At 41.9% G+C, this 17,162-nt stretch overlaps 1 protein-coding gene across 1 annotated transcript in view; it reads left to right on the top strand.

Moving 5' to 3' along the window:
• The window catches only part of srbd1 (S1 RNA binding domain 1), a 63,052-nt gene that overhangs the window by 12,279 nt on the left and 33,611 nt on the right, over window positions 1–17,162 (top strand). Inside the window, exons 13-14 of the mRNA XM_033612638.2 lie at window positions 424–514; window positions 726–833. Of these exons, the coding sequence (XP_033468529.2) occupies window positions 424–514; window positions 726–833 (199 nt within the window). The remainder of the gene's footprint in view (window positions 1–423; window positions 515–725; window positions 834–17,162) is intronic.

Raw genomic sequence — 17,162 nt, 5'->3', positions numbered from 1 at the left:
TAGGTCCCACCCTCTGGGTGACTGATTGTGTGGCCACAAGTCACACTGACACACTTGTAACAGTCAGACACAGGTATACATCGGGTGTCAGGCCCAGCATGGTGTGGTCACAGGTTTAGTGGTTCCCAGCTCACATGACTTCTGGTCAGAGCTGTCCATTCAGAGCTACACTCCTCCTCTGAGGAAGCAGCTAACTGGAAGATGCTGGACTTCCTGTGGAGGCTTAGACAGTAAAGATGTGCACTTCATAAACTATTTGATTTATTTGGGGCAGTGCTGCTTCGTTAGACAGCATACAGTGGAGAGACATTAGCTGATGGTACATAGCTTTCTCTGTTGAGCCCCCTGTTGTCATCATAATACTTCATCATCAACAATGTATTTTCTCTCACCCTCTGTTTGTCTCCATCTCCCTGCTCTCAGGTCAGATTCTTCATACTGATGTTGTGTACCTGCATAATTCAGACCAGCGAAAAGAGGCAGACAAACTGCGCCACCTTATGATGAAATATAGGTACTGCTGCTTGTGTCTAAATGGTCACTTTGAGTTGTATTTATCAGTGTTTTTATTACTGTTACTTTCCTCTCTGCATTTATGTAGCAGCAATGATAACTCAGTGCTTCAAAATCATCTCAGGGAAAGAGAATTGTGAACGGAATCTAGTTTACCTAATCTAGCTTCTTAATCTTCATTGTCCTTCTCCTCCTCCTCTTGTCCATACTAGCTGTTCCAAGGTTGTCATTGGCAATGGGACGGCATGTCGTGAGACTGAGTCCGTCTTCGCTGACCTCATCTCAAGGCGCTGTTTTAACCCCCTGGATGTGTCCTACTGGTAAGGTCTTTTCATTTTTCATCCAGTACATACTAAAACAGACCCCAGTTCAACCTGAATAGAAATAAGTGGGTGTAGAAAATGGATGGATGTACCCTGCTGTCCAGGGTGCTGACTTCACACATTATGTATCATGTGTTGATGTTTTTCAGTAATACAAACTGCATTCCATATTTCCTACAGTTTAAAAAAACTCCTCAAGCATGTTTCAAGACCATGAAATTTTCCACCTCATTTAGAATAAATGTTCACAGAAGTATTCCTGAGTGTCATTTGTAAAGATGAAATGCCAAAATTTAAAGTATGTGTGATGTATGTAAGGATTGGGAAGACAGAGGGATGAAGAGGGGTGTCAGTGAGGTCTTGTGGTACGTTTAGTTTGCACTGGAAAGTCAGAATTTCTGAGTTCCCACTTGGAAATTTCAACTAGAACGCCCCCTGAAGTTGGATTTCCAACTTGGAAAGTCCTAGGAACCTCACCAACTCCGTCCTCAAAATTCAAGATGGCTGCTCTATGCATCAGCAGTAGTGAAAGCTGAAGTAATATACTGTTTATTACCACTTCTGTCTTGTGTGTGTCTCATTAAAACAGTCGTACACATAGTGGACATGTTGCTACCGTGTGTGTGTATGTGCAAAATACAGCACACTGCATTGTTATCGACTGGTATGGCTAACAGTGGCTAACGTGGCTTGAAGTGGTATTGTTAAGAACATCTTGGTTTTCCGACTTGTACTGTACCGGTCAACTCAGTTGCAACGTCATTCCCACCTCTGACCTCTGTATTCCAGGTTAATGGAACACAGCGCTGAAAGATGCTAATGATGATGAAGAAATAATGGTCATGGAACAGAAATGGAGAAAGTGAAGTTTGTGGAATGGAAAGGGTGGCTGACTCAAAGGATGTGAAAGAGTAAAGGACAGCGGAGGAAAATGTGTGGGAGCAGGAGAACTGGACACAGATGGAGAGAAAGACAAATTGGAATGTGTCCCCCAAGCGAATATTGTCTATTAAAGCCATCTGGACTTCGTTTCACTTCGTTCCAATTAAAGAGACGTTTTGCGGTCCACGTTGTGTCTGTAACCAGGCCCAGTCCACACTTCAGAATATAACAGCACAGAACCTCGGTCCAAGCATAATAACCACTGGCCTCTCCTTGCTCCGTCTCTTTCTCTCTCTGCTGAGTTCCATGTGTGTTTGTTGACTTGAGGTTAGCATTGGGACCACAGCCTAGAATGATTCTGAGCTGAGCGTGAATGTGTGTGTGTCTGCATATTGGAGTTTTGTCAGTATCTTTGAGTTCGTACACACATGTACACTTCAGTGGTCGTACCTTTGGTGTAATAGCCCACATTTTTTCTCTAAAGTTCAATTTTCTGTCTATTTGCAAGAACAGAAACGGTCAAAGTGGGGCGTTTATTAAGTTAACTTCCCCTTGATTATTTTCATGACAGACATTTTTTTTCTTTTGAGCAGACTTGAGCACCTCCAGAGCAGCAAAATTTCACATCTTGATATAATGTCTCTCTTGTTCATTCTTTTACTGGAGCTAATGGCATTCTTGCTTCTCACAACACGTAAGAATGTCGGTCTTCTGTTTGATGTGGTGCTGGCTGAATGTCCCATATCACCTGATATGATTAACTATATTTTTGCAGCACGTACACATGTGTAAATGGTCTGCCTTTGTCTCAGTAGGGTTTATGGAATAAAGGCATTTGCAAGTACATGAACTTTGGAAGAGCAGTTAGATGTTATTCTGACATTAGCCATAAGTATGGTTGTTGTTATCCAGATGATATCGCCCCAGAGTCATCTGGTCTTATGCCTCACGTTGGTTTCTTTGGACTGTGGCTGATGTAGTCTCAGAAACATAGATGTTAAAGCATAATCTGTATGTGTCTGCATTAAAATGTACACACAGGCTGCTGTCAATGCATGTTCATGTCCTCTCTTCATCTTCTGTCTCATTCTCTTCCTATTTTCACTCCCCTTCTTGGTCCTTGCCCTCCGCCTTTGCCACTGTCATCGTTTCTATCATCTGTCCTCTTTAGACATTCCCTTTCCTAAAAGCTGGATCTATTAAATGTGCTTTTAGTGGCCCTGCAAAGTCAAAATGCTGGTCTTGCAATAAATACTCCCAGTCTTACCTTTTGAGGAGGACTTCTCCCCAACATATGTCTTTGAAATATAAGACTCTGGGGTATAGCCCTACTTTGCAGTATTCTGTATTACACACACTGTGGGATATATGTTACACCTGGGTGGGATTAAACCCAAATTTCTAAGCACAAATGAAATTTCAGCTTCATTGTAAGGCCATAGAACTCATCAAAATTGTGTGTACAAATCACATCCTATTCATATGATTTTAATTTACCCCTTAAATGAGCTTCAGTGTCATGATGTGGCAGGGATACCTGGATATTCCAACAAGTTATCAAAGTAGCTTAAATACAAATATAACAAGTTTCCTATTGTCAGTGAGTGGCAAAAAATAATTCTACATTCATGGGGTTGTCCATTTTAAGCACTTTCCTCAATCCAGCATGGTCTATCTCAGGGCGTCAAAAGCATCTGTGTGGGTGCACCATGAACGTTGGCACCTTTCAGCATCTGTATGTGACGCACCAGGCTTTTACTCAACTTCAGTGTAAACCCATTCACGTCATCATTAGATGGTCAGAGCATCAGAGAGTGTGAAATCGCTTACCGTGGGTGGTAGGGGAGGTGTATGGGTACATGTGCAGGACTTTGACAAAGGAGACCGATGTACATGTCCCATGTGAAACTTGACGTTATTTTATAACATCATGTCGTCATATCACATCAACCACAATCTTTCCTAACCTTAAAAGTAGTTTTGTTACCTAAACCTAACTGCCAACCCCTTCTGCATCAAGACACAATGCAAAAACCTGCCCCCATATTGCGCAAGCATTTGTTGCCAACATTAATAATAATCAGTAAATGGTTAATTGTTTACAGATAATAAATATGAATTTCAGATTTCTCTTACAAGCGTGACATGGGTTTTTTTGAGGATTTGCAGCTCAGATCTATTATAAAATCACTTGAATCATTAATAGTAGTATGCAGTATAGAATCATTAATAGAAAAACACAAGTACATAATTTCGAATCAATAATAAGATAAAACAAAATGTTATTGCCACTCTGCCTATTATTGTCCGAGAAAATGTCCCAACAAGATTAAAAAGATTAGACACTTTCTTGCAACAAATTGGCTTTTCTGATGGACAGACACAAGATGAAACATGCGACAGCTGATTATTTCACTCTCTAACATGTCCGCTTTTCTGTGCCTTTCCTGTCGTATGGAAAATCACTTCACTTAATGTATTGCTAATTGCTCAAATTTTTTAATCAATCATAGTTCAATCATAAACATCCCAAAAGACAGTTAATCCAGACATTCGCTTTGGCTCCAACACCAGCTTTGGATGTGCTCATGATTCTGTGCTGTCCTTAAAGATGTTTTAGCATTGGCACATGTTTGCTCTGCTGATAAAATTAGTAATGTGTGTTTATTTTCTTTATTTAAGACTTGTTAAAGATATCTGGGTGAACGTTGTTCTCTCATGTTTCAATTTGACCAAAATATCCTCTGATAGATGGAATGGGCGTGGAAAGATGATGACTGGCTTCAAGGAGTAACGGTTGTTGCTAACTATGAGAGTCTTACTCCCCTGCTGACTGACCCACAGCTGACCCCAACCTGCCATTAGGAAAACCTCATTACCACGGCAACAAGGATGATGGCAATGACAGAGAATAGCCATGTAGCATCAGAAACAGCAAGGGGTCTTATTGCTTGCTGTGAATGTCCCCAGTACAATTAATTGACCCAGTTTCTACTATACATTGCGATTTTGTATGTTTCTATATGTATTAGCATTTGTCAGCTGACCTTATACCCAGGGGGGTTTAATTGACAGGTGTAGAAAGTCTTTCAGGCAGCCCATGCGTAGGAGGCTGGCTCAGTTCATGTTGGTGGAAACCACCCGCACATACTGCAAAACTTTTCCTGAGCTGAATACTGTCCTGTCTGTTTCAGAATATTTACAGGCACTGAATCTTTCCATCTCCACCTTAACATCCACATTTCTTTGGCCTCCCTTGTTTTTTTCGGCTCTGTCTTTGTCGTCCCCGGCTCCTGAAAGCAGCTGTGCACTTGGAAAGATGTACTCTGGCTCAAATGCAAAAATGTGTGTGAAATAGAGAGTGATTATATTTTGTCTTCATTGTGTTATTTGGCCAGACTGGAGAACAGTTCGGATTTTATAAGGATTTTTAACATTATTACCTTGTTAGGTGGGATCAGCCATTAAAATGTGACATTGGCAGTGTTCAACTCAACGTGTTGAAAGTTTTTTTCGGAGAGAGATATTATATGTCTTTGGTTTATATAGGTAATAGAGCTCTCCTCTCCTCTCTTCTCCTCTCCTCTCCTCTCCTCTCCTCAGTAGTTCATTAAAGACCTCAGCCTCATTTGCACCATCTGCTTCCTGTCTCCCTGTGAGCCTTCATTGTGTCACCACCCCCACCCTTCTCCACCCTTTCTTCTCCACCCGCCTGTCTCTCTCTCACTCTCTGTCCTTCTGCCTCAGTGCTCAGCTGGAATGACAGCCAGAAATGGCAGCCTGCGGGACATCCTTACTTGTATGTTTTTTTCTGCGTGTGTTTGTGTGTATGCAGTTTCAGTGCCTTAGTCCTGTTTGAGTAGACTCATCGTACTCACTGAGTCACCTCTTCCATACATTTTAAGGACTGTGGCCTTTTCAAAAGACAGCCAAACAAGGACCAAACATGCTCGCATAAATAAGATTTATGTTGCAGACGAGGAAAAAATTACTGGAATCTTTAGCTTTTTTGATAAAGGAAACAGAGACATTGTTAAATATTAAGTATGTACTTAAAGTAGGGCTGCAACTGACAAGTTTTTCCATCATCGGTCAACAGAAATGTCACAATACCATTTTCTCCGTCCCAATAGCAGCCAATACCAGGTAATGATCAGATACCAGTGTGTTTTCTGGCGTTGAAATTGGCAACACTTCTGCCACCCTGCAAAACTAAAGCCTTGTATACCATACATGTTGCCTTTTTACTGGTGGGACTTTTCAGTGTAGATTGCTGCCAAATTCCTGACATTTTGCAAACAGGTAACGTCACACTATTTACCAGAATCAGTTCTTTTTTGCTGCTAAAACAGTAGCTACCAGTGGCTGCACAGTGCAGGTTGCCATGTAGGCTACAGTTTTAGAGCAGCAACAAAGAATCGACTTCTGGGGAAACTGCCATTTCATCCAGTTGTGAAACTACTTTTAAGTTTTGTAATAAATCACATGTAATTGGACCTGTGCGTAGACTCGATACCTGATTCAGCATTTCAGGCAGTAGTGGAGGTATTTCTGATTGTGGTATTGGTATCAGGACAACTCTGTCAACCAGTCTGTCATATTTTTTTCTCTGCATAGTGTTAGACAATAGGATGATTGGATCCATCATCAAACATTGGAGGTTGGATATAGAACATATTAGCATGGTTGGTATTATAGCAGAATTAAAAATCAGCTTTATTTAAAGTGTTAGACCTTTTTTTTTTTGTTTTTAAGATATTTTTTGGGGCTTTTTAGCCTTTAATGTATAGGACAGACGAGCGTGAAGGGGGGAGAGAGAGAGAGGGAGTGACATGCAGCAAAGGGCCACAGGCTGGAGTCAAACCCCGGCCGCTGCGGCAAGAGCCTTGTATATGGGGCGCCTGCTCTACCACTAAGCTACCGACGCCCCAGTAGACCATTTTTTGCTTTAATTTATAATGACGTAATTGTTGTTTGCACAGTGTAATGTTTGCACATCTGGAGGGAGCTTGGAGTAGAGCCGCTGCTGCTTCGCATCGAAAGGGGTCAGTTGAGGTGGTTTGGGCATCTGATCAGGATGCCTCCTGGGCACCTCCCGTTAGAGATGTTCCTGGCACACCTCACTGGTAGGAGGCCCCGGGGCAGACCCAGAACAAGCTGTAGGGATTACATATCTCATCTGGCCTGGGAGCACCTCGGGATCCCCAAGAGGAACTGGAAAGCGTTGCTGGGGAGAGGGACGTCTGGGGTGCTTTGCTCGGCCTGCTGCCCCAGCGACCCAACCCCTCATAAGCGGATAGAGTGGAAAATGGACAATGTAATGGCTGTAGAATAATGACACAATCTACGTTTAGATTGGTTCCTTATCATCTCTTTCACTATACAATTCTGTCTGCCACTGGGGACGATCTCCCAGGAAAATAAAGGCTCGATTTATAGCACGAGGAAATAGCATCAACCGTTTCACAAATAAAACAGGAAGAGGATAATACTTTTGTTTTTCCCCAGTGCCTATCTGGGTGTCTTTGCAACAGCGGCGCCAACAAAAATACCACATGGAAATGCTATGGGGGAGAAAAGTTAAAAAGATGTCTGGTTCCAATAAGATAGCCGAGAATATCTCAGGGGTCAGAATGCCTATCAGTTCACTGTAAGTGTTATCTGACACTGAAATGATAGCTCACTTTACAGAATTGGTTTTGAAAATAACAAGCATATGAGCTCATGAATATTCTGGCAGGTTACCACCATCACTCACTGTGGATATACAGAACCTTTTAATGAACACGTTAGGTGATCCACCATGAAAATTGCCCAGAATGTGGATGATTGTCTTGGAGTTTAATATATTGATCACTACATCACCGGCTCAGGTTTAGAACCAGCTTTATTGGTCAAGTATGTGTGCACAAAGAGAAATCCGATAACCGGTACCAAAGATATTCAGTGAAAGTCTATGAAATTATGAGTGAAAGTATAATCACTGTAACCACAGCATAAAGTGTGATAGCTTTTCGACTGGTTCAGATGTAGTGGCCCGTATCTCCTTGACTGTTGTCTTTGCTAAGTGAGGAATAAATAAATGACCAGATTCGACTCTTTGTGCTCCTATTAGATGCACAACAAAGTAACCTTACATGATTAAGCTTGAACAATGCCTCTGTGAATGACCCGCCTCCTGCAGGACATTATACAGCATGAGGTATTATTTAGCTGACAAGGTTTGTCTGTGCCTGTGATGGCCCCCACCGAATACACATCAGGTTATTTGCCATACAGCTGTGTCCCGATCATTTTAAGACTCCTGCTGGATGTCAGTTTGTGACATATTAGTTTAGAAAACAAACATTTCTAACATGAGTAAATTAATCTCAGGTTGTAGGTGGCTTAATCTTATATGTACATTTTGTGTCTGTTCTCATTATTGTCCACCTGGTTATTGTTGTTAACGCCTGCTCATGTCTAGCACACTGCCCACCTTTTTGTGTGTGTGTGTGTGTGTTACTTTCTAGCTCCTTGACAGGCCAGCACAACACGACCTTGTCTGTCATTGTGCTTTAGCACTGACTGGTAGAGCATGCAGTTTTTGTCAGCGCTCATAAGATTGTTCAACACCGGCCAGACAGATGTCTGTGTGGGTGTGTGTGGTTTGTTGTGTTGTGTGTGGTGACACACAGTGGTCTCTGTCCCCCTCGTCAGCTGGTGTGTCTGGATTTTTGTCACAGGAGCCGATTGGTAGGGATGGCATACACACACACAAACACACACACACATACTGCTGTGAGTCCTGATCTATCGACATTCAAGTTGTAACTCCTGTACTTTAGAGAAGATCTTACATATTGTTAGAGCAGCACAAAGAGATCAACATGTCCTTAGCTCCTATTTCTTTACTGTTATCTTCATGAATCCAGTCAACATCCCTAAAATTGGTTGGCTGACAAACCCTTTTTAAAGTAATACAAACTGTATTTTAAGCTGATGACTGCTTTGTCATTGTTGTTTGGTCGCTGTATTTGTCACTATATTTCATATATGCTGTGCCTTACAATACAATGAACATTTGATCACAAAATATATACATACTTTTACAGTTTTCTCAGGTAAAACTAATGGTTGATGTTTGTGGTTTTATGATTGAAGCTGGTTCTTGTGCTGAAAATTGGACTAAGTTTAACAGATGAGGAAAAAAGGGCATTAACTTTCTTTCAGAGGCATGTGGTGGCTACTTTGGCTTGTTCAACTATATTTAAACTCTACTTGCTTTCACAACTTGTGATTAAACTATACAGCATTTGAATATTTTAATATGTGTGTTTGGGGCTGTGTGTATGAAGAATGACATGTTGACAGTGTTTGGCTGCAGCAAGCAGATGTTAATGATATCAGAGGGCAAGAATATGTGGGGTAAGGTTAGGGAGATCTTTGGGCAATGGTGATGATATACACACACACACACACACACACACGAAACACATGAAACACGCACACACACAGGAAACACGGCTAAAGGCAAACAAATGACATCCAGTTTCTTGACCACTTGCTCTGTCACTCCTGAAGGCAGTGAGATGACCGACCCTGTTACTTTTTTTCATAAACAAACACATCCTTGAGGGTCTTCAAGACAGTGTCCCTTTTTGCCTTGAATTAATTGCTTGATTCATTACAATGTAAATTGTAATAAGAAATTAATTTGAAACAATCTACATGAAATCGCCAGATCTGTTATGATTTGCCATAATGCTGCAGTGTAACATGATGTACTGCCAGTTTATTTAGGCTTGTTTTCCACACATAGCCTTAATCAGTGAATCACCAGAGGCTCCCCAATATGATATTATCACAATACTTAAGTCACAATTGAATATTTTTTGCAATATGCTGAGTATTGCAATAACCTATATAGATATGAATACTAGATATATATGGATACTACACTGTATCAGTTTTTCCCCCACCCCCAGTAGCTGTGTCTTTGCCTGATGTTGTACTCTGTAGCTCGTGAGAGTAGCAGGCCGTCTCTCTTTCTAGTAGTAGTCATTGTTCTCTCCTTGACTGGTTCATACTTAGACTTGTCCAAGAGCAACACAAGTAGTCACAGCAGGAAACATACTCAAATAGCCAACAGTGTGCGCCTGCACTGACACACAGACATGCCTAATGATCCAGAGGCCAAGACCTTGACCGTCTTGCCCTCCAGTTCACTCCTGGTGGGATGAGATCATTATTACTGGCTAGCTGATGGACCTGGAGGACAGTGGTGTAGACTGTATTTATGACTGTGTGTGTGTATCCCCTGTCATGTCCTGTGTCCAGGCATGCTCCCAGGGCTGGGCTGAGTGAGTGATGAACATACAGTGGCAGGACCAGTGATGACTGGGTGAGATCCAGGCATTCAGGCCTTATCGAAGGTTTGACGGTTGGATAGGAGGTGGAACGGGGGACAGATGGATTTAGAGGCATGGAAAGGCCTCAGTGTGGCTGTGGGGTGTGTCTTCATTTCAGGGGAGGAAAATGAACCCATGGGTACGTGAAAATGTCTAAATACAGAATGGATAGAGGATGGCAAAAACATGGTGGAAATGTTTAACACGTTGAAACATTTATAAAGGAAAATTGTAATGGTCAATTGCAATACAAATATGGATCCTTCAAAAACATGGAATTTTATGCATTGTGTCTTTAATTTGAGCAAGACACATGCAAATATGCCATGTATGGAAAATAAAGAGTGCCAAAAATAGATGAATTGATGTATAAATGTCTGCGTCTTGAACCTCTTGCTCATATGTCTGTTGAGTCAGTCATGCGAAATGTGAAGTAAAATGAAAATAGCTTGCGATTTGGATCACGGCAGATTGTGACGTTAATATTTAATGTTACCTAGGAGATATAATAAACACCATTCACGGAGGTCAGTGTTATAATCATATTTATGTCCTTTTGTTGTTGTTTGTTGTCTTTATGATTATGTTTGCGGCTTCGGTCAGCTGTCATCTGTCTGCAGCTCAGTCTGTGAGATATCTACCACTACTACTACAAGAGAAGAATAGCCAGAAAAGCACGTTGGCCTGTACACTGCAAAATACCAGATGCAGTAGGACATTCTGGTATTTTTGACATACTGCATTTGGCATACTATATAGTGGGACCCACTAAACCGTTCTGTCATACTGAAACATATGGTAGCATGGGTATTGGAACGTGCTTCAAATTACTTTTTGGGTGGAAACTAAAAATGAAGAATAAGATGTGAAGATCGAGAGCAAAATGAGTTAGAATTAAAGTTAAATAGAATTTGTTTTAGATTATAGACTGAATGTCACATGGGATTGTGGGAGAGGGAAGAAGGAAGAATAGGTAGAGAGCGGGGGAATGTGCTTCTTTTTTGAGTAGTTGCTCTCAGGAAGTTGTGAATTGTTTTCCTTTGCCCATCGCTAGTATGTTGTTCTCCTTCCTCACTGCTACCCACCCAACTGGCAATGTTCAATCTTAAGGGCGTTTTTTCTTTTTCATATTTGCTCTTCTTTTTTCCATCTTTACTTCCTGTCGTCCTGCTCTCATCCACCTTCCTTCCTTCCAGCCTTCCAAGACCTATAGAAGATAATTTGGTTTATTAAGAGCATAGCCAGCTTTGAGACAGATAATTGAATCTGAAATTTCAAGTCAGTTATTGTATAGACCAGTAGCACAAATCACAATTTTGCCTCGAGGGGCTTTAAAGTCTGTACAGCATACGGCACTTTGTTTCAGCCAATGGTAGCACAGCTGAGCAGTGTTTCTTGAAAAAGATGCTTGTGTGTGTAGCTCGTCATGGTAAGGGAGGTGGCGTCAGGCCGAGGACCTTTGGCATTCGCAGGTGGTGGACAGTGAATATCTGCCAGCCTCATCCATATCACCCACAGCCCCCGCTCTCCTCCCACCATGCCTCACTGGTGGTCAGCCTCTGTCCTACTCTTCTTCCTCTCCTTCCACCTGCCCTCCGTGCCATCCTCCCCCGGGGTTCCACTGTTTCCTGCGATGGTCCTGTGTGTGACAAACATGTGTGATGAGTCTCTGTGACATGCCATGCGTGTTTGAGATTTAGGGTCTGTTTGTGTGTGTGTGTGTGCGTGCGTGCGTGCGTGCGTGCGTGCATGCGTGTGTGTGCATTGTGCGTGATACAAGTGCAGGCCTTTCTTGCTACCAGATTGACATGAGTGTCTGTGAGGCTTTGCTCTTTTCAGACGTGCCTCACACTGGCAGTTGGAGTTTATTTGTGTGTGCGTGTGCCTGCCTGCCTTCTAGCGCCTAGCTAGAGACTGACGGCCCCTGACACCTGCCATTTGAACGCTTTTCTCTGTGAAAAATGTCATCGTCTTCAGACCCGACGTGTGTGTGTGTGTGTGTGTGTGTGTGTGTGTGTGTGTGTGTGTGTGTGTGTGTGTGTGTGTGTGTGTGTGTGTCTGAGTGAGAGAGAGAGCGTCCCTCAATTTGTCTCCCTGAGGTCAAGCTTTGCAGCTGACTGAACAATGGACCCAAGCTGTTTGAGCAGCCGGGACAGAGAAACTTATGTGTGTCTGTGTGTGTGTTTTATATGAATATATTTTGGGCTGGTAATATGTGACATCACAGCTCCTTCCAAGGCAGTCAAGTGAGGCCAATCCAAGTATCTTGATCACAGACTGATTTGTGGACAAAGAAAGTGACAGATGGAGCCATTATAGGACGACACCATACAGGTGTGTGTATGCAGTCCTCAGTTCTCTAAAGTGTCCATCTTGAGAGCTGAAACTAGTAGATTGCCGTAAATCAGTTCCCACTGAGCCCCTTGATGCTTTCATGGTGCTGCAGGTTACTTATAAGTAACATTTTTCACCTGATGGCATACTTATTTTGATTTGATTGCTTAGATAACTGCACCTGCAACTTTGCTTTGAGTGTGGCTCACTTAGAGTTCTCAGACTTTTCTTTTTTAAAGAACCCCACCCCATACATGATTAATAGCAATATTGAAGGTCTGTTGTGAAGGATTTAGTGGTATCCAGCAGTAGGTTTGCAGATTGCAACCAACTAAAACTTCTCCGATGTGCCAAGCATGTAGAAGAATTACAGTGGCTGAAGTGAACACGCGAATAGCCCTATCTGAAGCCAGTGTTTGGTTTGTCTGTTCTGGGTTACTGTAGAAACAACACAGCAGAGTCCGTGGAAGAGGACCAGGCCCCCAGGAATACAGCGCAGCCTTGCTTCTATTTTTTCCCCAGTGGCCACTTTCAGTATTGTAAAAGATCCCTTGCGACCCAAAAAACATTTTTACCACCATCATTCTGAAAGAGACGCCTGTAAAACTGTTGACAGGATGTTTTGAACTGTAAACAAGGTCTCGAGCTGGAGCTGAGAAAAAACTTATTTCAAAATCTGTCATCACAATCTGAAGTCTAAGAGCTGGGAGGGGTGAGTAACACTACTGCACATATTCTGCATACCCAAGAATAAAACCTGGACGCTGGACACTGAGCAATTCTCATTGCAGTGAATTTGCACCATCCCAGGGTCTGATTTCCAGATCTAATTATACATCCATGAAGAGGACCCGCTTCATATATAGATATAAGTGGCTCATTCTAAGGTAACAAAAACACAATGATACTTAGTTTCAGGTGATTGAATACAGTATTCAATGTCAATATATCCCCCTAAATCCTACACACTGGACCTTTTAAAAGCAACTGTGCTCTGTTTCCCTCAGATATCAGAGGTAATACCAGATAAATGAGGAAAGGCTACATAATGTCCTATTGTACAGATGTATAGAAATATTATGTAGCTTTTTCAGTGTAATCTAAAACGTATCACAATATGTTACTTGCACTTCATTTGTGAATATCAGCAACTTTCATTCGAAACCCCGACCTGGAGCTGTATAAAAAAACTACCATTAACAGTTAAATAAACTGTGACTTTATGGACTCCTGACACGTTGTTAGATCTTGTACCAAACCTTGAGGTTTTAACAAATTGCACCTGAGTCAACCCAATTTTTAACATCTTCAAAGTCAGCTTCAGACTCACATGACAGTCTTGAGGTTTTGGACCCTTTGATTAATCTTCGCGTTCAAATATTGTCTTTGTCCATGTGCCTAGAGTACTTCAAAATACAGCAGTTTCTTCAAACCAAACATCAATCTTACATTATTTTTTGCCCCACAGTGATGTTACCCTTCCCCCCTTACTTTGACTTTTTTTCTTGTGTATCAGATTAGTTGATGATATTATTGCCCCTCTTTTTTCTGACTGATCTGATGAGCTGTTTTTAATTTAGATTAGGGCTGTGCGAGCCAGAAGGCTGTAATGAGGTATCAAAGCATGTATCCATCTCTTTCAATGTTAGGTTTCTTGAGGGGCAGCAGGGGGCCAGTCATGGTGTGTGTGTCTGTGTGTGTGATTGTGTGTCAAGCCCCAGGGTGTGTCTCAAAGACAACCAGTAGGGGAACAGATAGGGGAGCCAGTTGGTGACTTTGCCCCAGGATGGGACAGGACTAAAGCCAGGCCTGTGTTTATGTGTGTGTGTGTGTGTGTATACAATTGAGAAAGCAAAAGTGAACGAAAATTAAAGATGGCCCTACAGGGCCACCAAGTCATCGCTTTACACCAAGAGGCGATCTTTGACTTTGTGTCTCCCAAATTGTGTGTGTCTGAGTGTGTGTGTATGGGTGTCCATGCTTCAAACATCCATCCACTTAGGCCAGAGAGCTGGGGAGCAGACAACCTTCTGCTGGCTGCCAGGATGATGCCCTCACTATGGCGACAGCCTTGGACGCTATGGCGATGAGGGCTCAGAGCTGTATCCATGACAGTGCTGTTACCCAGCTGCCCCAGCGGCAGCCTTAATTAAGTTGGACATGATAGGGGCTGGTGGCCTCCCTCTCATTTCTCTCCATGTCCTCTTTTGTTTTATTTTCTGTGCACTTTTTTTTTTTTTAGATTGTTTTTGGGGGGCTTTTTTGCCTTTAATGGACAGGACAGGGGAGAGAGATCAGGGACGACACGCAGCAAGGACAGAGCCTTTGTACATGGGGCACCTGCTTTACCACTAAGCCTTTTTGAATAAACTGTTGCCTCTCTTTTACTTGACCTCCATTTTCCCACTGTCTCTGAAATGGGGACATATGTTAATTGTGTGTCCTGTGTCTTCATTCTCTGTTTAAAGATATACTATGCCAGATTTTTTTTAAAAAAATGCGGAGACTCCTACAGAAGTAATCCCTCTCAATCATCACTTCCATGTCTACATACTGTTTTATTCTGATGGTGGATTTTTCTAGAGACCCTGCTCTCTTCCTCTGTTTTCTTATTTTCTTATCACTTTTTATGTTCAGGATGTTTATTTTCGTGTGCTCCCACAGCACTCAGTTCAAGTTGGGGCTTTATGCAAAGGTGGGAGCCAGGAGCCAGACGGTAGGCAGCAGGCATCCACGAGACACAGTGCCAAAAAAATGCAAAGATAGCAAGGTGAAACGCCAAACTGAGTGAAACTGAGTGTAATTTACTTTTACTTTCACTAATGAGCCTGCGTGCAAACAGTAACTGACAATTTTTCATAGTATACCTTTAAAGGCAGAGAGCCGCATGAGTTTTGGATAGATATTTAAATGATATTCATATTATTTTTTGTGTCTTACTCAGAATGAATTATTGTGTGTGTGTGTCTTTGTGTCTCTATGTGCGTGAGATAGTGTTTCCGGGTTAATGACCAGTTCTGCTCTGACCTCCTTGAAGGTCATGTGCCAGTGCTCGTTAGCAGTGTCACCATGGCGATATGTCAGCTGTCAGCACGATGGATAAGGAGCTGACAAAAAGAACAGTGAGGCGGAGGAAGGGACGCAGAGAGAGGATGGGAGCGAGAGGGAGGGAGGACAAGTTCATTTAAATGTGATTCCCATCAGAAGGCCTCTGCCACTCCTCATTAACAAGATACTTATAATTGGCAAGGTTGTTGCGGCAAGGTCCAGGCCTCTGGGATAGCGTTTGTGTGTGTGTGTGTGTGTGTGTGTGTGTGTGTAGGCTACTACAGAAGGCCTCATTCTGAGATGTGGACATTGGGGAGCTGCTGACCCCTTCGTCATATTGGTCAACCCTCAGGGAAAAACCCCCCTCTCTTTCTCCGGTCATCCCCCTCTCTCCATCCAGCCGAGAGAATAGAAGGACTAAACAACATGACAGCCTCAGTTGTTTGTCCGTAGCATTAACACGGGTATCAGTGGCTTTGTTGTCTGTGTGGTGATGGATGATAAGCGGCCTACTTTGGACTGAATACATTAACATGGGAAATGAATTTGTTGCCATATAAGCCAAACGCTGCCATGTAGAATAATTTTCATTTCATTTCATTGATGTTTAAAGTTGATTTATTGATTTATCGATAGTTTTCACAGAAATATCTTGTTCTAGCATTAATATCAATTTTGTTTCTACAAAAATACCTCAATAGACAAATTTTATGGCCGTGAAATGTACCTGAAATTGAGCAATGTCACACGTCCTGTCACACGATAATTATGTTTGAGACTTATCAAGGTCAGAAAACATGATTTAGGTCATTACCACACATATTGTATGATACTGCCTGTTGGTTTTTACATGAGATTGTCTCTAAAATTTTAGCCAATGTGATGCCAGAATTGACAGCGGGGTTTTCCTGGCTATTATAAGTCTTGGACACAATATACAAAACTATGCTGAGACAAGTTCTGCTGTCATATCTGATTGAATTTACAGTTCATTGCTCTTTTAAAGGGTGTACTTTCATTATACTGCTATTATATTATCGTTATGTACGTGGCATAAAATGGTTTTAAAATAACAATATCATCTTTGCCATTATTTCCACGACAATATATTGTCTCACAAAAGTAGTTATTATGATAGCCTAAATGTCAATCTTGCAAACCATAATTCACCATTTTAAGGCTGTCCCTGTTTTTGTTGTTTTTGTACCTTAGACAAAAGTGTCTCTTTTCACCTAAAATGTTCCACTAAAATCTGTCTCTGTCTCTGAAAACCTTTCAGGTTTAAGTTGGGAATGCAGTACCTGAATTTTTTACATTTTTACATACCATATATTAAATCAGACTTCAGTGACGTTCAGTTTTCGTCGACAAAAAAAACACACACAATGTGGAGGTTTGTGCAAAAGCACATTGTCTTTATTTCTGAGCAAGAATTGAACATCTAAACCTGAAGAAATCCAGGTTTTGGCTGGTCTTACATTCATACAGTCATATTTTCTTGTAGAAGTTCTCAATCTCACTCAAGATAGCGATTTTCTATTGATACTGACAAACAGCAGTACACCCAAATGACCTCTGGATGGCAGTAGTGTCACATAAATTGCGAGTGCACTGCAGAGGACTGCTCACTCAGTGCCATCTGCTATGCCAAATACCTCATACTGTCTGTTAT

The sequence above is a fragment of the Epinephelus lanceolatus genome, chromosome 17, assembly GCF_041903045.1.
Source record: "Epinephelus lanceolatus isolate andai-2023 chromosome 17, ASM4190304v1, whole genome shotgun sequence".
Lineage (NCBI taxonomy): Eukaryota > Metazoa > Chordata > Actinopteri > Perciformes > Serranidae > Epinephelus > Epinephelus lanceolatus.
The sequence above is the reverse complement of the archived record's forward strand: the minus strand, read 5'-3'. Positions and strand labels throughout refer to the sequence as shown.